Below are 20,777 nucleotides of genomic sequence, written 5' to 3'. Positions count from 1 at the left end.
GCATGTCACGCTAATCACTTTTGTTGTTTCGTGAGCTTGCCTTTTACAAATTGCCTGATTTTTATTTGAGAAAGGCATGCCTATGTCATGCCTTTTCCAGTGTTTAGCACTACTCAAGTGCACTGGCCAGCTACTGCATGTTTTCCGCATGGTCTCTGCACTACTTTCTTTTTAGTTCCTGCGCAGCACGATTATACTGGGTTTTACACAGGGCGATTACGCCCTGTTTTTTTTCTTTTTTTTCTCCAATTTATTTGGCAAGAAGTCTGGTTAGGTGTTTACAATGCTAATACTTCTAAAAAGGGGTTAGAGCTATTATTCTGTGATGGGGCAGCTGTAAACATGGGCCTCTTATTTGGCATACTGTAGGCCAGTGGTTTCCAACCTGTGGTCTGGGGACAGCTGGGGGTCCGCGAAGCCTCCTCAGGGTTCGCGGCTGTTCAGAAAATATAATATGAACTGATTATGTACCCAGCATTCAGTAATGACTCACAAGGGGTGCCCAGATTCAAATAATGATTCAGTGGGGGTCCCCCGGGTCCCAGTACTGATAAAGTGGGGGTTCACAGAAGTCAAAAGGTTGGGAACCACTGCTGCAGGATACGTCCACTCGATTCCATCACATCGCTGCACACTGAGATGCGAGATGCCATATCTGGTAGCTGTTACTATAGATCCTGGCATCTTCATGAGCTCCTGTAGTTCTCTTCATGGTACCGTGCTACGGATGGTATTTACCATGTGTGTATATGCCAGTCTGCCCCAATAGGCCGGTGGTATACCGTAATCTCAGAATCTTTCCATCTTTTGTGCACTTCATCCTTATCTGCTCCGTGGAAGTTCCTTTGGAAGGAAACATGATTTCCAGCAGGAGGAATTCAGGAATAGGAAGTTCATACAGTCTGACATCCATCTGCAGATCGGGCATGCAGTATTTCTGAGCCTACTGGAATTAGTGCACACTCTCTGATCGGTGAGCCAGAAATCAAAAGATTATAACGCGACACAGCCATTTATGGAGAGAGGAATTCACAAGATTTTTCCTGAGTTTACTAATATGCTCTCCAAAGGCATTGTTGTACCCTGTTTTTTTACGCATCTTGATCTTGCAGGTCAGCTTACTTCATCACTTGAGTTGTGTGTTCGACTTGACTACAGGTGAATGGCTGATTCCTTGGCGGGACAGAGTTAAAGGGGCTGGACAGGCAGCCCCATTTCAGAGTTAAGCACATTCCTCAGTGCTGTAATTCCTGGACCAGGTTCTCACTTAGAGTGGCTATGGTCACTCGGCCTTCTCTGTGTTACATACTCCTTTAAAAGTTGTTCCTTTTTTCTCTCACATTGACTAGAAAACAGCCGTGTGAAGGGGGTGAAGAACCAGGGGAAACTCACTCAAGTCAATACCCTACTCAAGCATTAGTACACCTCGCTTGATGGGAGCAGCAACCACACCCTTCATTGACAGGGCTATTTAACAGGTCACTGTGCTGGGGTGGGGGGTTTTAGTTAACATTTCCTCCAGCACCTCAAAACGTGCGGGAAGGTGAACTGGGCTGCCTGGAACGTGTCTTGGAGGCCTCACAGGGAAGCACAGAGCCAATAATAGGTCGTGGTCTAGAAGTAAGTCAAAGCAAAACACAAATGATGGACGGAATGCGGAACCAATCAAACATTTACCCCCAGTTACAGATCTGGGTTTAATCCATCGTTCTTTTGCTCACCATGCCACCCCAGTTTAGACCTAACCATATGCAAATCCGTCTTGACCCTGTTCCTCATGGGAACAGTCCATCCGGAACTGCCAGGCCAGGTCCTCCCTGGACCGGAAACAAGCATCCTGGGACCGGTTTCAGGGTTTCACCCTTCATCAGCCAGGCTAGCTTGAATCCAGTGGCATAGTGAGCCCAGGACCCATGTCTGGGCATACCCGGCGCACTTATGGCGGCCAAAGCAAAACCCAAATGATGGACGGAATGCGGAACCAATCAAACATTCACCCCCAGTAAGTCGGCTGCAGCTGGCAGAGTTTTCTGCTCACTAATAACTGACCACTGTTTACCCAATTTTTTTTTTATCTGTGAAAGGTAACCTGCACATAATCATTATAATCCATTCCCTTTTTGGATGCACCTTGTCAAGGAGGGCTTCTACTGTCGCATAGGTTCTCATTATCCTAATGAGACTACTGGATTCGGGCGACAAAATTACCTGTACTGTGGGGGACTGAGTCTGATCTCACACCATGTGACACCCGTCGGCCTAATCTGGGTTTGTTCCAGCTAACTAGCAGTGCCTCATCTCCCCACAAGAGTAGGACTGATTGGGGCAAGGGGTTGCATGACATAAATCACTCCTCTGGGATCGTGGTCGTTCAGATCGCATCCGTTTCTCTCAGTTGCATTAGTTTCACATATGCAAGGACAATCTGGCAGAGTACAGTTCAATAAGGTTTTATTGAAATATCTGCATCTTGCATAACAAAGCATGTATTGCAATAACTAGGACGATGAAGCACAACAAGATTAAAATTATGACAAGGAGAGTAAAAGACAAGAATAACGCTACCATACTGTCACTGAGGCTTGTAAGGCTTGTTCCTACCTAAACTTTGTTAGAGCACAGCCTGTTAAGCTCTAATTCTGTCCTTCAGGTTCCCCCTGGGAAGAAGACATCCCTCATACCTGAGCAAGAAGCCTGTAGTTTACATAAGCAGCTGTAGCGAATCAGCGAACAGTCATGGTCATCTGGCTGGAATCCCTCTCTAACGTTCATGACTCAAAGTCGTGTTTTTATAATAAAACAGCTGATGTTCCAAGAAAGGATCCCCACGTAAGAGTGTGTATGTTTCTGTGAATATAGGAGACCAAGCGTAACACTTGCCGGCAACCTGTCTTACTGCACCCTTGAGAAAAGCACAGAGTGAAAGAAATGTCTTGTTTAAGAACGCAGTGCTGACCTAGGTGAAGAACAGATAGAGAAAATAATACAAGACCTCAAATGTGGCTAATGTTAAAATAATATAACCAAGCTAAATAAAATATATCTAGGATAAAATGCACAGCGGCAGGCCTAGTTTGCTAAAATAACATGTATAAAGCTATAGCTAAAATGGTTACACAACACCACAGTAGCTCACTTAAAATGAAGAAAAGTTACATATTCTCTGCAAGTGGAGAGAAGAGACCTTGTCGCATGTTTTTGTCATAATAGGTACTCTTCCTGTTCAAGCGCTTCTTGATTGGCTTTAACCATAACGTTAAAGTGGACTCATTTAGATTTGTAGCACGTGGTCAACACACAAACCTCCAACAAACTGTGTCCTCAAGAATGCATCTGTCATGCTTAAATTGCAAGCCAGTACACGTTCGTTTAATGTAAGCATGGATGAATGGTGCTGCGCCCTACAGTGCTCCATGAATTCGTAGTCTTTCCTCGTGTTCTTTGTATAGTACCTCGGAAGCAATGAGAGCACCAAAAAATCGAACCTACAAGTACTTTTAAGTGCTGGTCGGAAACAGTTCATCAAGATCAATAGCACTCATGTTCATACTGTCATTTAGGTTCAGTCAAGTTTATAACCTTCAGACTTACTGTCCTGTTAGGTTGTGTTCAGTGTGCACATCTCACAAGTGTTCAAACCTGCAAAGTTCTAGCAGAAAAAAATAATGGTTTGTAAAACATGGAAGGTCAAAGTTACAGAGTTGTCTGAGGTCTAGAGAAGTATGTCCAGTTTCTGCATACTCTTCTTAACCTGTGCTACAATTTGACTGCACTATCTTAATTAGACTTCTAAAACTCCCAGAACTGTAGTGCACTTTCCTGGTTTGGAGTGGCCTGTATCTGAAGAGGATTCCATACTTGGCTGCGACCATGTGATGCTATACTCAACCTCGCCAGGAAGTTTAATGCAAAGCGTCCGACAGCAGAAAGTGTGGTGTTCAAATATGGAGCTACCCAAAATTGCCCCCAAAAGTTCATACACTCCTAATTGAACCAGGTCCCTGGGAATCCCTGGAATTTCCATAGAGTACCATAAGATAAGTGAAACTTAGCCTGTAACTTCAGTTTTAATGCTTCAACGTTGTTGGTGCACCTGTAGTAAGGAAAATGCACATCGCAGCAATCACTTGTCAAGAGGAAGCTGATCTCAAAAGGCCCCTTTGGGGATACTTGTTTTTGTTAAATCTAGCAGTCCCATTTAGTCCTGTGCTAGTGGTGCTAAAAACTAGTGATACAGTAGAGAGGATTAATAGGGGAAGAAAGTTGCATACCCTTGAAGTGCAAAACACCACCCGGGCTAGAAGTACCTGGGACAGATTTGACATTGATTGGCCAGTGGGAAACAATTACCCTTTTTATTCCTTAGCCACTCCAGTGTAGCCTTATGCTTCCAGCCCTCGTTGTACTAAAGGTTGATCTTGCACCCCAGTTGCAGCTTTCTGTATTAGACTTGCACTAAACTGAAGCATTAGCATTTAGGTAAAAAAAGAAAAATCATATTTAGTTTTTAGAGGCTGAGAAACCTTCCCATACAAAGAGAGTGTTCTATTCCCCCCCCCTCCCCCCCTTTCCTGGATTTCAGAAGACATGCAAAGTGGGTATTTCCTGCCTCCCTGAACCTTGGGGTCGGAGCTTGGAATACTGCCACATGCACCTTTTGACGACCTTATTGCCGCCCACTGATAATGTTCTTGACTGTGCTCCAAATGGTATAGAGCAGTGGTTCCCAACCTGTGGTCCGGGGACCCCATGGGGGTCCGCAAATCCTCCTGAGGGGGTCCGCGACTGCTTAGGAAGTTAAATAATAACAACAGATTAGGTCCCCAGCTTTCAGTAATGACTCAGTGAGGGGTCCCCGGATTTCAATAAAGATTCAGTGATGATCCCTCCTCTAAGTGAAGACTAACCCCCCACACCAAAGAACGAAGATGATTCATGGCAGTAATAATCCCACTATTGCCAAAATAAATGATTATAGTCAAATGCTACTTCAAATGGCTATAACTGATTTATATTAAGAGTTAGTTTACAATAAAGGCGAAAAATGTGGCGTGATTCAGGATATATCATATTCATCAGAATGATCAGATTTGGGAACCTCTTCTAAAATCCACACGGTAAATACTTCAGCTAGAATGTTATTGTGATTGAACAAAGAAAACACCTATACATTTTAGTATTAAGCTTGTTTGGTTTAGGTAAAAACGTGGCTGCCCTGCTGATGGGTGTTACACAGAAAATCAGAGAATCCGTCACTTTTAGTAATCATGTCTTATAATGCTTATATTAAGGTCAGTGAGACCCTTCTTTTGGAACCTCAAGGGCACAATTTCTCTTTGCTGTCTCCAGACTGGAGTTTAAATTAATATTTAATCGCACATAGGATATGTCAAACCATATGCAGGGACACGGAACAGTATAGCAGGAAAATAAGTATTTCCTACAAATACATTGAATGCCTGAATACATAATGTCTTGTTAACTGAATAAAACATGACCTCTATTTAAGAAAACTACTAGAAAAGTAACTAGACTTGGCAATTGCAATAATTACCGCTGTATTACAAGCAAAAGGCTTCATTAATTTGTGTGTTGATGAGCGCATAGGTGAATCTAATGGGTCAATGTTTGGTTGGACAAGAGTACATAGATTGGTGAATGATGAGTGACTTAGTGCGTGGATAAGGAAATATGACCTCATAGATGGATGATTCTTTTGAAACTGAGTGCAGAGGATGGCATTTTGGGAGGGGGGGAGGGGTGGAAGATGGAAAAAGACAAGGTGTGAAAGACACATCAAATAAGCTATGGTTGAATGAGGCTGACTTAAACTCTACTCTCTGCAATTCAGTGTATTGACGACCTGAACTCCGACCGACTAGAACTGCAATAGAGTGTATAAACACAGCGTGCTAAGGCATTGCCTACATTATCTTTATTTTCTCCCTTTTGAAGATTGAGAGTTGGTGTGAAAGTCAGGTAGCTTTTTTTTTTTTCTTCTTCCATTTGTACTTAGTGGACAGCTGAATTGGAGATGCTTTGCAGGGCATTCTGATCTGTTTCTAGGTCTGTGCGCGTGGCTACCTGTGGTCAGGGTATGGCTACCACATTGTGCAGAATGTACTAGTGATACCATGAATGACACCATTTTGTAGCATCGCGAAGTTGACCGTTTCAAACACGGCTGGCGCATGACAACCTCCAGAATAATGCCATGCTAAAGCTAAGAGAAGTTAGATCTTGCCAGAGTTTTACGTATTTCTGAAACATCAGTTGCTATCAATGATTCCTTTTATGGGGGATGGCTTTCCATAGTCTGGCCACATTGTAGCCAAAGGAACACCCTTCACTTCTTGCTGTTTGAACAAAGGGAACCATGGCTGATTGGGCCATACTGGATCTAAGGGTTGTTCTTGGAGTGTAAGGTGAAATCAAAGGTCGAAGTATGGAGGGGCCTTTGGTTACCAATGCCCTATGTGGTATGCATAGGGCTTTGAATTTAACCTTTTGATCTACTGGTAGTGAATGGAGAATGGCCAAGACCTGTCTCGCTGAATTGTGTGTGGGGATGTTGAGCAGAGTGCGGGCTGTGTCATTCTGCACAGCTTGGAATTTCCATATTGTAGGAAGTTGGCTCTGTATATACAATTTCAAAGTAAGAAATAGTGTGCACAGTCCAAGGGTTCCCCTTTGAGGTAAGATAGTGGCAAAAAGAGATAATTCTAATGCTCTATTTTGTGGTAGTGTGGTCCAGCAGTAGGCTTATCAGAGGGTAGTGTTAAGCATTTGTTGTACACACACAGGCAATAAATGAGGAACACACACTTACTCCAGGCCAATAGGTTTTTATATTGAGAACTGTCTTTTCTTAGTTTACTTTAAGAACCACAGGTTCAAGATTTACAAGTAATACTTCAAATGAAAGGTATTTCATTTAGATACTCTAGGAACTTTGAATAATCACAATAGCATGTACAGTCTTTGTAAAAATGGCAATAAGCTATTTTAAAAGTGGACACAGTGCAAAAATCAACAGTTCCTGGGAGGGTAAGTAAAGGTTAAGTTTGCAGGTAAGTAAAACACTTACAAGTCTCAACGTTGGGTCCAAGGTAGCCCACCGTTGGGGGTTTAAAGCAACCACAAAGTTACCACACCAGCATCTCAGGGCTGGTCAGGTGCAGAGGTCAGAGGTGCCCAAAACACATAGGCTTCAATGGAGAACAGGGGTGCCCCGGTTCCATTCTGCCAGCAGGTAAGTACCTGCGTCCTCAGGTGGCAGACCAGGGGGGGGTTTTGTAGGGCCGGGGGGGCACAAGCAGGCACAGAAAGTACACCCTCAGCGTCACAGGGGCGGCCGGGTGCAGAGTGCAAACAGGCGTCGGGTTTTAGATAGGAAGTAATGGGGAGACCTTGGGGTCTCTTCAACGATGCAGGGGGGGCTCTTCGGGGTAGCACCCACCTGGGCTAGGCAGAGGATCGCCTGGGGGTCGCTCTTGCACTGGAGTTCGGTTCCTTCAGGTCCTGGGGCTGCTGGTGCATTGTTGTTTCCAGGCATTGGGTCCCTTGTTACAGGCAGTCGCGGTCAGGGGGAGCCTCTGGATTTCCTCTGCAGACGTCGCCGTGGGGGCTCAGGGGGGTCGTCTCTGGCTACTGATGGGCTCGCAGTTGCCGGGGAGACCTCCCTGAGGTGTTGGTTTTCCGCAGGTCGAGCCGGGGGCGTGTGGTGCAGAGTGGAAAGTCTCACGCTTCCGACGGGAAACAAAGTCTTTAAAGTTGTTTCTTTGTTGCAAGAAAGTTGCAGGTTGTTAAACAGGGCCGCTGTTCACAGGAGTTTCTTGGTCCTTGGTTGCAGGGCAGTCCTCTGAGGCTTCAGAGGTCGCTGGTCCTTGTTGGATGCGTCGCTGTTGCAGTTTTCTTTGAAGTTGGGAGACAGGCCGGTAGGGCTGGGGCCAAAGCAGTTGTCGTCTCCGTCTTCACTGCACGGCTTCAGGCCAGCAGTCATTTCTTCTTTAGGTTGCAGGAATCTATCTTCCTCAGTTCTGGGAGCCCCTAAATACTCAATTTAGGGGTGTGTTTAGGTCTGGGAGGGCAGTAGCCAATGGCTACTGGCCCTGAGGGTGGCTACACCCTCTTTGTGCCTCCTCCCTGTGGGGGAGGGGGGGCACATCCCTAATCCTATTGGGGGAATCCTCCATCTGCAAGATGGAGGATTTCTAAAAGTAAGAGTCAGCTCAGGACACCTTAGGGGCTGTCCTGACTGGGGAGTGACTCCTCCTTGTTTTCTTCTTTATCTCCTCCAGCCTTGCTGCCGAAAGTGGGGGCAGTGGCCGGAGGGGCAGGCATCTCCACTAGCTGGGATGCCCTGTGGCACTGTAACAAAGGGGGTGAGCCTTTGAGGCTCACCACCAGGTGTTACAGTTCCTGCAGGGGGAGGTGAGAAGCACCTCCACCCAGTACAGGCTTTGTTCCTGGCCACAGAGTGACAAAGGCACTCTCCCCATGTGGCCAGCAACATGTCTGGTGTGTGGCAGGCTGGCAAAAACTAGTCAGCCCACACTGGAAGTCAGGTATGTTTTCAGGGGGTATCTCTAAGATGCCCTCTGGGTGTATTTCTCAATAAAATGTACACTGGCATCGGTGTGCATTTATTGTGCTGAGAAGTTTGATACCAAACTTCACAGTTTTCAGTGTAGCCATTATGGTGCTGTGGAGTTCGGGTATGACAGACTCCCAGACCATATACTCTTATGGCTACCCTGCACTTACAATGTCTAAGGTTTTGCTTAGACACTGTAGGGGCATAGTGCTCATGCACCTATGCCCTCACCTGGGGTATAGTGCACCCTGCCTTAGGGCTGTAAGGCCTGCTAGAAGGGTGACTTATATATGCCATAGGCAGTGTGAGGTTGGCATGGCACTCTGAGGGGAGTGTCATGTCGACTTAGTCATTTTCTCCCCACCAGCCCACACAAGCTGTGAGGCAGTGTGTATGTGCTGAGTGAGGGTTCCCCATGGTGGCATAAGACATGCTGCAGCCCTTAGAGACCTTCCCTGGCATCAGGGCCCTTGGTACCAGTTACAAGGGACTTACCTGGGTGCCAGGGTTGTGCCAATTGTGGAGACAAAGGTACAGTTTAGGGAAAGAACACTGGTGCTGGGGCCTGGTTAGCAGGTCCCAGCACACTTTCAAATCATAACTTCGCATCAGCAAAGGGAAAAAGTCAGGGGGTAACCATGCCAAGGAGGCATTTCCTTACACATATGTAGAGCGTTTTCGTAGTTCAGGTGGGAAATAATTAATGTCTGGACCACAAGCCTTCTGGAAAGGAGGGGGAACAGGTGTAGGATTGTATGCAGAGTTCTGAGAATGCCACAGGAGATGTGCAAAGGTTTTGTTGCTTGACGCCTATGGACAAAGATTTGCCCAACCATACTCCCAGACTTTTTATAACCATCCTAGAGGCATGCCCGGGTATTCCTGACAGCTTAGCCTCATGGGGTTTAATGTTATTGCCTAATTTCAGCTCTGTTTTATCCCCTTTTACTTTGAGGTATGACTTGGCCTACCTCCTCGATCAAGCAGCATTTTCGATTCCTCCACTACCACCAGAAGGGCTGTTTCCCTGCTGTGCTTTGGTCAAAACTCCTTCTGGGGAAGATGCAGGACACTTACTTTCAGGAATTCTGAAAGGTACTGGTTTACATGTTTCTCCAGTACTTTGCTCAGTCCTGGGAGTAGCAAGACTAGGTCTGTAATTTCCTGAACTGAGGGGCTCCAAGTTTTTTTTTTGTTTTTTTTTTTCTTGTCTCCCTATAGGGCTTTTACCACAGTATGTTCCATGCAGGGGAGTGAGGTACTGTTCCCTTTACCACCGAAAGATTTACAATACCTAGCAGTGCTGGGAAAAATTAATTTTGTGCTTTGGAGCCAATGTGACATTGTGAGGTCAAGTGGGGATCCTGAATTAACTTTGCTGAATAAAAGCAAAGCTATCTAGAGTCAAGCTGGGGAAGTCCGAGAGGCTGCTTTTCTCCATTTCTTTCTTGCTGTTTATAATAGGACCCCAAGTCTATCTGACTCATGAAAGGCTGAATGTATATCAGTGATGAGAAAAAAATCATGCAAGATCGTTGCAACAGGTTTCTTTCAATCTTGGGGAGGAGCCATCTAAAGTGGGCTGCATCAGTGATTTCACAATCTGAAACATTTCTCACGGGGTATTGGAAGCACAATTAACTTCTATTTCGTAATAGGCAGTTTGGGCAATTTTAATTTGAGTGGTACCTTCTCTGGGGTATCCAAGTGTGTTCCAATAGCTGCTATACCAGGTGTAAATAATATTAGAGTTGTGCTGTGAACACCTGCATGTATTAGAGCAGGCGGTAGTGGCCATTGCTTCCTACGGTGCAAAGGACTCTTCTTGAGAAGAAACCCCGTTTAATGTTCCATTATTAATTATCTTGTTGTCAAAAGTATCCTGGCAGAGTTGGTAATGTGAATGTTCATTTGTAGTTTAGGAATAAGATTACTGCTCTGTGGGTAGTTCTTCATATTTTTGCATTTTACTGGCAACATCTTAGATTAGTTTTTGCACAGTAAAGTTGTCACAAGCTTTCATTTTTTGATTTTCCTAAAGAAGACTATCTGCCGTAGCCAGTTGATCAAAATGTTTTAAACGTATAAGAGTATCAGAAAATAAAGGCAATGCTTCTGGAGACCTTAGTTACTTAACACAGTATTTGGCCATGTGCTCTTCCGCAGTAGTCCAGGGAGCAGATGTATACTTCTCCAACAGATGTGAGTATAGAAGATGGTCCTTCCTTGAGCTCTATAGAAGTCTATATGCAAGAGCTTATGATTCTGTGCAATATGTGTAATATAGCATATAAGAGGAAACAACCCTTAAAATCTGCTTTTCAGCCATACCCCAGCAAAAATATTCCTTTTACTATCCTTTTACAGAAAAGTAGGAGGGATGAAGAGCAGCACAGTGCGTAGGAGATGGGGGATCATTTGAGGCACAAAGTAGCACTTGAGCGATAGAGCTAAAAAAATTAATGCACTCCTGCAGTGCTGAATGAAAAAAGTAGTCAGCTAATTGTGAGCAGTAGAAGGATACAAGTAAGTCAAAGTATTGTGAAGTGTCTGCTCTAGGGGATGGACAAGTGCAAGAAGAGGAAGGTAGGCCATTGAATGTAAAGTGGGCAAATGACTGACAATAAAGCCCTCCTTTTGGCAAACAGTGGGCTGCTATACGCCCCTTCTAAGCCCATAATAAGTTTTTTTTTGCCACCAGACGACTTTCCCTGTGTGGTAAACTTAAACTCGAACTAAAAATAAAACTAGATGGAATTCTGGCACTCTTGCAATACAGCCACATGCTACCAACTACGTGTGCCCAGTTTGTTCATAAAACTTAATGTATTGTGATGTTGCACGTCTTCAGCTTATTTCCACTCCTGAAAGTGTTTTCTGTAGTTCAGCATCCCTCCACCATCTCCCTCTGAAGGGTCTTTGCTGTCAGAGGCTCCTCAGCTGCTGTAGTTTGTCTTCGTGTAAGATTTTCCTGTACAATACCTGGATTTGTGATTAATGCAGACCTTTTCTCAAAAAGCTGACAACATAATTTTTGGCACCCTACAATTGTGGGATGTCTTCTGAAATGTTATTGTCTGATTAAGTGTGAAACTGGGTGCTACAAAAGCGAAGTAGATCGTTCAGTAGCTATTACAGGGCTTGGACTCAGTTGCTACACCTTTTAATCATAAAATCTAAATGTTTATAGCAACATAATCTATAACAATGTACTTTACAACCTAGATTTCTGGTATTTTGTTTATATAATTATACTAAACTAATAGTGAAGCGCTTCCCGGAAAGTAAAGATGGTTAACTCGTCACTTTTGGTTCCTCCTTTTAAAGCCAGGAAACTATGTTGTAGTGAATCAGTAAAGGTTGCATGCTAGTTAGTTTTTGTAAAGATAATTTTAGTTTACCCTTGCTGTGGACTGAAGCCCTCTACCCCAATCAGCTTTGCGACGGTGCACATGTCTCATAAGAATACATCAACTTTTATTGTAGATCAGTGGTTCCCAACCTGTGGGCCGGGGACCCCTGGGGGTCCGCGAAGCCTCAGGGGGTCCGCGACTGCTTAAAAAATATAATAATATTAGGTCCCAGCTATCAGAAATGACTCAGTGGGGGTCCCCGGGCTCCAGTACTGATAAAATGGGGGTCCACAGAAGTCAAAAGGTTGGGAACCACTGTTGTAGATAACTGCAGCGAAGTATCAAATTGATAGTCTTATTGACGTTTTTAGTGAGATATGGCGTATTGCGCTCACTGGAACAGAAACCCTTTCCCTCTAAGGATGAACCAAGCTCACGGTAGCTGGCTTTCAGAAACCTCCCTTCAGGGTGCTCATTTTGCAGTCTGTCCTAAGTGTTGGTAACTGGAAAGCGGTTCTTTTCACAAACATGGTGTGCGAGCTCCACCTCTTCATTTGCTTGGAGGACTGCCAGCTCAAATCTTGCTTTTCCCGAAGTAAAAATAAATGCAAATTCTATTTTCTTACTTTTCTCTGGGTGTTTGGACTCACATTCTCCTCTGCAAAGGAGGAGTGGGCATTCAGTGTTCCGGTAATCCACACAATTCTAATAATGAAGATTTACTGGAGATCATGCCTTTTTATAAAAATATTTTGAAATTCTACACTTCTTCCTCTTCTCTATCAGTGTGATGGTGGGAAACCAGGGCTTCATAATACCCACTGTGGTGGGCACATGGTGCGCCATCGTGGTAATGGGATTTAGAAACAATTTGCGTTCATTATGGTTCCCAAGTTCTATTGTTTACATAGGCCTTCTTTACAAGAAACTCCATATCTAGTTTGCTTCTAGAAAGCAACTCTTTGAAAAATGTAACCAGTGAGAGAAGGAGTCTAAGTCCTTGAAACGGGTAAAGATTTAGAAGTCGCACATCTCAAGTCCTTTGATGGGTTCACACGTTACGTTGTGGGCTTTTCAGAACTGGTGCTTACAGTGGTACATTTAATTCCATGGTTCATGCGCCCTTCATAAATTCTTGAAGTATGTTGGTGTTAGGAAATCCTTTGAGTACTATCCTGTTGAAAAGGCCTGTGCTGAGATTAGAAGTTGCTTCTCTGGTCACTTACTTTAACTTTACTTTATTTTGTATTATGACAGTTACTTAAAACCATTCATGAATTGAATATTAAAATTGCGTGGCTAATTATTTTTTAAAACTCCTGTTTCTTATGGATAAACAGGTTTATGTCGAATGTAAATCGAGTGTTAATCTGTAACAGAACCTTACTGTTTCCAGTGCTTTCCTCATCTTTCCAGCGTCCCCTTCTATTTGTTAAACCCAATTTAAATCGATCTTTAATAAAGTTGGCTATTTGTGTTTTTTCCACTGACTATTTTTTTTTTTGTTTCTTCTTTCTAGTCGTCTAAGTGGAGAGGAAGGCAAAGAATTCACCGCAGTGGTTGGAAAGCAGTTCCCTCGCGTTTGTAAATTATTTAAGGTGGTTATCTAAATATCGAATTTTTCATATGACTATCTGAACTACATGACTAGCTCACTTTCTACTTGCCCACGCACACTTTCATGCACGTCCTTCACTAATTTCACACATGGCCACTGAGGGTCTGCAACAAAGGTGGGGAGGCTTATATCTTTGCAAAGCTGTTTTGAAGATGGTGACGATTTTATTTAAACCCTGAAAAAAATAAACTGGTAGATTATAATACAAAGTGACTATACATTTTACAGCTTGCTTGATTTCCATATACTATCTTTGTAATCTCTTCTTCAGTGTGGAGTTCAGAAAATCCCCTCCCAACCTGCGTAGAACCCTGTGAATGGCTAAAGTTCAATAATTCAGCCATCTTCCAACAGTAATAAGAAACTGATTTCTGAGAAACCTTCTTGTAGTGAATGGTAGCTGTGTAGAAATCACTTTCTTTACCGGTGTATGTGTAGCGCCGCTCCCTTTAGCCCAAGCCCCAACACAGGCTGCTAAAGCACAATGCTATAAAGTAAAAATGCCCTCGTCTAGGGAACAATATCCTTACATATGCAGATAGGCTTTCTGTGACGCTTCCAGGATGAGCCTGATATTGTTTGCAGTGCAGCTTGATTGAAAGTATGCCCTTAGAGCTACTGCACACTGTGTAATCACAAGACTTCTTTTTGATCTTCCACTGAGTTACCCTTTTCTCTGCGGCTTCTCTGGTTACACCAATGAGGAAAGAGAATCCTTTGATTATTAATACCGTGATTGTTCATGTGAGCTGGTGCAAATGGGAGGAGATACATTTTGAGTAGATGCTAATTTAAAAAGCAAGTCTTTTACTCGTACAGAACATGCTCGCATTTTGTCTGTGGAAGTAAACACGTGTGTTGTCTATTAATAGTATGATCCAACCTCCTTCTTCAGTACAGGGGTGACGGGTGTAGATGTTGCAGCATTTCTGTTTGACAGAGTTACTTATTGTTTTTTGCACCCAGTCTAGATCTTTGTTCCGCTTGGTGAAGGAGATGCTTTAGAGGTACACAAATCGGACCAAACTCAAATGTGTGCTGCCAGCATTGCAAGTCTGGTGAACTCTTCTGCCTTTTGTAATCCCTGATGACAGAATCGCATGCATTCTAGCCTTAGATTCGTGGTAGAAAATGGCTTAATTGCATTACAATGTTAAGGCCATATAGGTCAGTAGTGCTGCAGTGGGTGATGCATGTTATGGAAGGGGTCTAATGCCCCCTCACTTAAATGGCATTGAAGTGATTCTATACCACAGCAGTGGGCCCATGTCCTCCTTTCTAGTATACATGAATAGCTATCGTAAATCTCAGTGCAGCGCGTGCACTCCCGACCTTATCCTGCCTAGCATGTAGGTCCCAGTTGTAGATTGGACCAGCAGGTGCAAAAAATAAGCCTTGCGTCTCCTTTTATCATGGAGCTTTATTTTTTGTATATGTACTGTTGATTTTTAACATTCACTTGGTTTTGATTATTATTTTTTTTTTAAAGGAAGCTGTTGTGTTAATTTGCTTTTCTTTGTTTAACTTTCAGGCACACATTGTCAGTGAAAACTCCGATCTCAGCAATGCAGCACTACAAGCATTGGGATTTTGTGTTTTTAATTCCAAAATTGCTTCTGGATTACCTGGTAAAGATTTAATGTTTGTGTTTGTTACTATCTTATCATTGTGAATAATTTAGTTTGTGACATGAGTAAGACGTAGAAGTTTGGTTGTATTAACGCATCACAAGTAAATTGTAATCTACCATATTGCCTAGGTCTGGAGGAAATTAACTTGCCTATAATATAACGAATTTGGGTTCTAGCAGATAAAAGAAAAATATGCATAGAAGGGTTAACTAATGTGCAAATGTTTAAAAAGTAGTTCATCAGTTGACTGACTGGTCGGCAACTCCTGGTGGGATCTGTATGTATTTGTCCAGTTAAAGCTATTTTCTTTTCAGTCCTTCTGGAAGACACTTGTCAAAGCAATACTTAAGGGCCTCCAGTAAAGTTTCTTACAGGGCATACCTAAGCAGGTCTGCTCTGAAAATTGCTGAGCACAAGTGTCTAGTACTTAATGTTCGATCCTTAGCTGCTTAAAATGTCACTCCCTGCTGGGCAAAGCTGGTAATTATTATGCGTTCTATTTGTAGCGGGAAGAAAGGTCTCTGCTGTTTTTGTTAATCTTTGTATTAGCGTTACTACTTGATTGGTGCCCATCGCTGTGACTCATGCCAAGTTGCTGATCAATGTTGGCATGGTATGCTGATCCTGTTGTCTAATTGTCAAAAATGACAGAGGACCTTTCACTTCCTGTCCAAAACTATCGTATAAAATAAATCCTTCATGAGGTCAGTGACTCTGGGCTATCGTTGCCAGTATGCAGCACTATGGACAAATCATTGGTGAATGTAAAATTATTAAGCTTTTCAGAAAGCAGATCTGCCTATCCTCTGTGATGCAAGCACTTGCATAGGTGGGTAGAAAAGATATTATTCACACCACTGTCTCATTTTTGGAAATGCGCACTTCATCTGATCACAAACCTGTGATTTGTATTTTAAAAAAAAGTTTATATATGCAGTTGTTGCAAGTAAAATGTTGTGAATAATTCTCACCTTGATGCATAACGAAGAAAGTATTATTAATTCACCAAATGCATTTCTTTAAGTGGCAGTGTCCAGAAAATGACCTCCCCGAAGGTTACATGGTCTCGGGTCTATACTTGTTCTTTCACTAGATTGTCTGGCATCTTCTTATTGCTTCCCTTGAAGCAGTGCCTCTTTTTTGAACAGTAAACTGTTTCTTCTCACAAACGTGACTGAAATATTTGAAGTGGAGCTATCACCCCTTCTTTGTCATCAGTTAAAAAAAAAATATATATTTCCATCTTCTGCATGTCGGGAAAGAAAATGTGAAGAGCTGTGGATTATGACATGAGAACAGCACCCTGTAGGAAAGTATCCCCTTTTTTGTATGGATACTCCCACTTTTTGCCTGCTGTCAGTATGCTTAGACTGTTTTCACTGGGATCCTGCTAACCAGGACCCCAGTGACTGTGCTCTCTCCCTCCAAATCTGGTTGACTAGGACTTTGCATACCCCACAATTGGCATACTGGTGCCCCCTCTTAAGTCCATAGTATATGGCACTTAGGTACACAGGGCATTGGCATGTAGCATGTATTGTGCCACCCATGCGAGCCCATGCAAAATGTGTCTGCAGGCTGCGTGAAAAGGTGCATGCACCCTTTCACCACTGGTCACTGCACCCTCTTTCACCACAGGTCACTGCACCAGGTCACTGTAAGTCACCCCTATGGTAGGCCTTCCCAGCCCAGAGGGCAGGATGCTGGTCTCTGTGTAAGGGCACCCCTCCATGAGCAGAGGTGCCCCTACTAACTCCAGTTCCTTTGCACTGGACTTCGTAAGTGTGGTGAAGCAATTTTACCTGTGTACAGGTCCAGCTACATAATGGTAACTCCGAACTTGGGCATGTTTGGTATCAAACATGTCGGAATCCTACCCCAATATTGTTGCTGGTATTGGTTGTATGATTTCATGAATTCTGTAGGGGCTCCTTAGATGACCTCCAGTATTGTTCCTTCCAGTCTTCTGGGGTTTTCCGGGCAGCCTGGCCTGCTGCCACCCGTCACAGGTTTTTGCCCTTCTGCTCCAGCAGGCAGAGAAAGGCAGAACAAAGGATTTCCTGTGGGAGAGTGAGAGAACACCCTCTTCCTTGGACATATGTGTTACAAGGCTTGGGAGGGGTAGCCTCCTCAAGCCAACAGTATGCTTTGAAGGGCACATTTGTTGCCCTCCTTGAATAAACCGGTTTGCACCAATCCATGGAGCCCTGGCCCCTGCTATGGCTCGAAATTGGACGAAGGAAATGGGAGTGACCACTCCCATGTCAATCACCACCCCAGGGGTGGTACCCAGAGCTCCTCCAGGTAGCCACTTGGTTCTGCCATCTTGAAACCAAGATGTGCAGAGGCCTTTGGGAGCATCTGAGTGAGCAGGTCAGGAAGGTGACATCACAGACCCCTACTGATAGGTGGGTATGTTACTAGATGACCAGACCCCCTTTTAGGGCTATTTAGGGACTCCTTGAGGGTGGGTCCCCAGATTTGATGTGCAAGATTCCACCAGGACACCTCTGCATCGTTTTCGTCATCTTCTGGCTACTGTAACCGCAGCTGGACTCTTCAGAAACAAACAATCTGCAACTTCAATGAGGACTGTGCTTTGCAACATTGTTTCTCTGGCTTCTTCCAGGAACTGCAACATTTCCCCAGCTGTGTATCCTCTGTGGTCGGTGAGGCATCAGTCTGTGCCAAGAAGCAAGAAGAAATCTCCCTTGGAGTGAAGGAGTCACTCCCCTGCATCTGCAGTCACCAACTGCATCAACGACGGGCTGCATGGATCTGGACCCTGCCCCCTTTCTGTGACGCCATTGCCGACATGATCTGCTCCCTCGCCTCCACAAACTACCTACTGCTCGGTGACCTTCTCTTTCACCTAGAGAACACCTACGACTGCAACTCCATTACCCTACTGGACAACCGCGCTAACCTCTGCCTCAAACAACTAGTCATCTCACCCACCCACTCAGGCCGTCACACGCTAAACGCCATCTTTTCCTCCTGCAACCACATCAGCTTCACTCACACCACCGAACTCCAATGGACTGACCACCAGTGCGTCCATTTTTCCTTCCTGAAACCCACCACTAACAGTATCCGATCCCCTACCGCAAATGGAGCAAGATTTCCAAAGAACAACTGATCTCCAACCTTACTCAAGCTCCAACGACCCCAACACCGCAGCTCTCATTCTCACCCGATGGGTGGAAACATGCGCAGACTCCCTCGCCCCACTCAAAAAACCAACACCACCCGCACCAACAAGACAGCTCCCTGGTTCGCTGCTGAACTTCAATCCTCCAAACAAGATTGCTGGAAAACAGAGCCTGACACATAGAACCTTCAGTGAGCAACTTCGCCACCCTCAAATCAGTCAGGCGCAAACATCACCACCTCATCCAGACCACCAAACGATCCTTCTACAAAGAAGGCATAGACGACAACTCTCACAACAGAAGGGAACTTTTTTCCATCATTAAAGAACTCCCCAAATCCTGCGCCACAGACTCTCCTCACTCCCAAGACCTCTGCAACTCCCTCTCCAACTACTTCCACCGCAAGATCGTAGACATACACAAAAGCTTCAAATCTGCGTCGCCCACCATCACCGCCACTGACAAACCAATCACCACAGCACCCGGCCTCACCAACGTACTGAACTCCTGGACCCCCACCAACGATGAAGAAACCTGCAAAACCATGAGCTCCATCCACTCAGGCTCCCCTACAGACTCCTGCCCTCGCCACATTCTCAACAAGGCCAACAAAATCATCGCCCCCCAGCTCCGGGCCGTCATCAACAGCTCCTTCGAGACCTCAACCGTCCCAGATATATGGAAACATGCCAAAGTCAACGTCCTGCTAAAGAAACCCAATGCAGACCCTGGCAAGCTGACCCGCTTCTTGGAGGACAACACGCTAGACGTCTCCCAATCCGGATTCCGCAGGAACCACAGCACCGAGACCGCACTCATCGCTGCTACCGACGACATCAGGATCATGCTCGACAAAGGCAAAACCGCTGCCTTCATCCTCCTAGATCTCTCGGCAGCCTTCAACAGTCTGCCACCACACCCTGTGCACACGCCTCTTCGACGCTAGGATCTGCCAGAAGGCCCCAGACTGGATCACATCATTCCTCTCCGGCAGAACCCAGAGAGTCCGCCTCCCTCCGTTCCTGTCTGAAGCCACCCCGACCATCTGCGGCATTCCCCAAGGATCCTCTCTCAGCCCAACTCTCTTCAACATCTACATGGCTCCACTCGCCAACATCGTCAGATCCCACAGCCTCAACATCGTCTCCTATGCAGAAGACACCCAGCTGATCCTCTCCCTCACCAAGGACCCTGCCACCGCCAGGACCAACCTCCACGACGGACTGCTTGCCATCGCCAACTGGATGAAGATGAGCCGCCTCAAACTGAACTCGGACAAGACTGAGATCCTCATCGTCTGCTCCAACCGCTCTGCATGGGACAAAACCTGGTGGCTTGCCACCCTAGGAACAGCACCAACACCCACTACCCACACACGCAACCTAGGTATCATCCTTGACTCATCTCTCACCATGACCCAACAAGTCAACACTGTCTCATCCGCCTGTTTCAACACCCTCTGCATGCTCCGCAAGATCTTCAGATGGATCCCCACCGAAACTAGAAAGACTGTCACCCATGCCCTCGTCAGCAACAGACTGGACTACAGCAATGCGCTTGTTAGAAATGGGGTCTTTGGTTGACAGTCAGGTTACCCCCTGTTCAAGCAAGGACCCTCACTCTAGTCAGGGTAAAAGAGAATCACCCTCCGCTAACCCCTGCTTACCCCCTTGGTATCTTGGCAGAGCAGTAGGTTTAACTTAAGAGTGCTAGGTGTAAAGTATTTGTACCAACACACACAGTAACTTAATGAAAACACTACAAAATGACACAACATCGGTTTAGAAAAATAGGAAATATTTATCTAAACAAAACAAGACCAAAACAACAAAAGTCCAACATACACAAGTCAAATTATTAATTTTTAAAGATTAAACTCAAAAATAGCGCTTGGAAACAAAAATGCTTCGATGAGGTGTTAACACAGCGTCGTGACGGAGTCGTTCCCAACAAGCCGACACCAGCGGCGCCGGATACGGAGTCGATTAGACCCCCAAGTACAGTACCTTTGGTGAAGAGTGAAGACAAGCCGATGCGCAAAGTCTGGGATTGCGGCGTCTGTGCGAAACATTGAATCCGCGCACTTCGAGCGGCGTCGGTCACGACGTGGTGCGGCGACTTCCACAGAGTCGCGGACTTCAGCGGGGCTGCAGCGGCGTCGGGCCTGTGAAGAGCGTCGTGATCCAGCGACTGTCACGGCATCGGGTGCAGGCGGCGTCCCCGGATTCAGCAGCGGCGTCGGTCCAGAGTCGTCCGAAGTAGATTTCCTTGGATTTCCACCAGCTTTCCTTTCAAGGGCCCAGGGACTTGATTGGGCACCACTTGTCAGAGCAGGAGTCTCTCCAGCGACTCCAGGTGCTGGCAGAGAGAAGTCTTTGCTGTCCCTGAGACTTCAAACAACAGGAGGCAAGTTCTAAATCAAGCCCT

The 20,777-nt window shown here is 45.1% G+C and overlaps 1 protein-coding gene across 2 annotated transcripts in view; it reads left to right on the top strand.

Annotated features, from left to right (window-relative positions):
* Positions 1–20,777, top strand: part of RIF1 (replication timing regulatory factor 1) — a 310,912-nt gene that overhangs the window by 13,397 nt on the left and 276,738 nt on the right. For both annotated transcript variants that reach the window (XM_069225212.1, XM_069225211.1), the window contains exons 2-3: positions 13,469–13,547; positions 15,099–15,195. In XM_069225212.1, coding sequence (XP_069081313.1) covers positions 13,469–13,547; positions 15,099–15,195 — 176 coding nt within the window. The remainder of the gene's footprint in view (positions 1–13,468; positions 13,548–15,098; positions 15,196–20,777) is intronic.

The sequence above is a fragment of the Pleurodeles waltl genome, chromosome 3_1, assembly GCF_031143425.1.
Source record: "Pleurodeles waltl isolate 20211129_DDA chromosome 3_1, aPleWal1.hap1.20221129, whole genome shotgun sequence".
Taxonomy (NCBI): Eukaryota; Metazoa; Chordata; class Amphibia; order Caudata; family Salamandridae; genus Pleurodeles; species Pleurodeles waltl.
The sequence above is the reverse complement of the archived record's forward strand: the minus strand, read 5'-3'. Positions and strand labels throughout refer to the sequence as shown.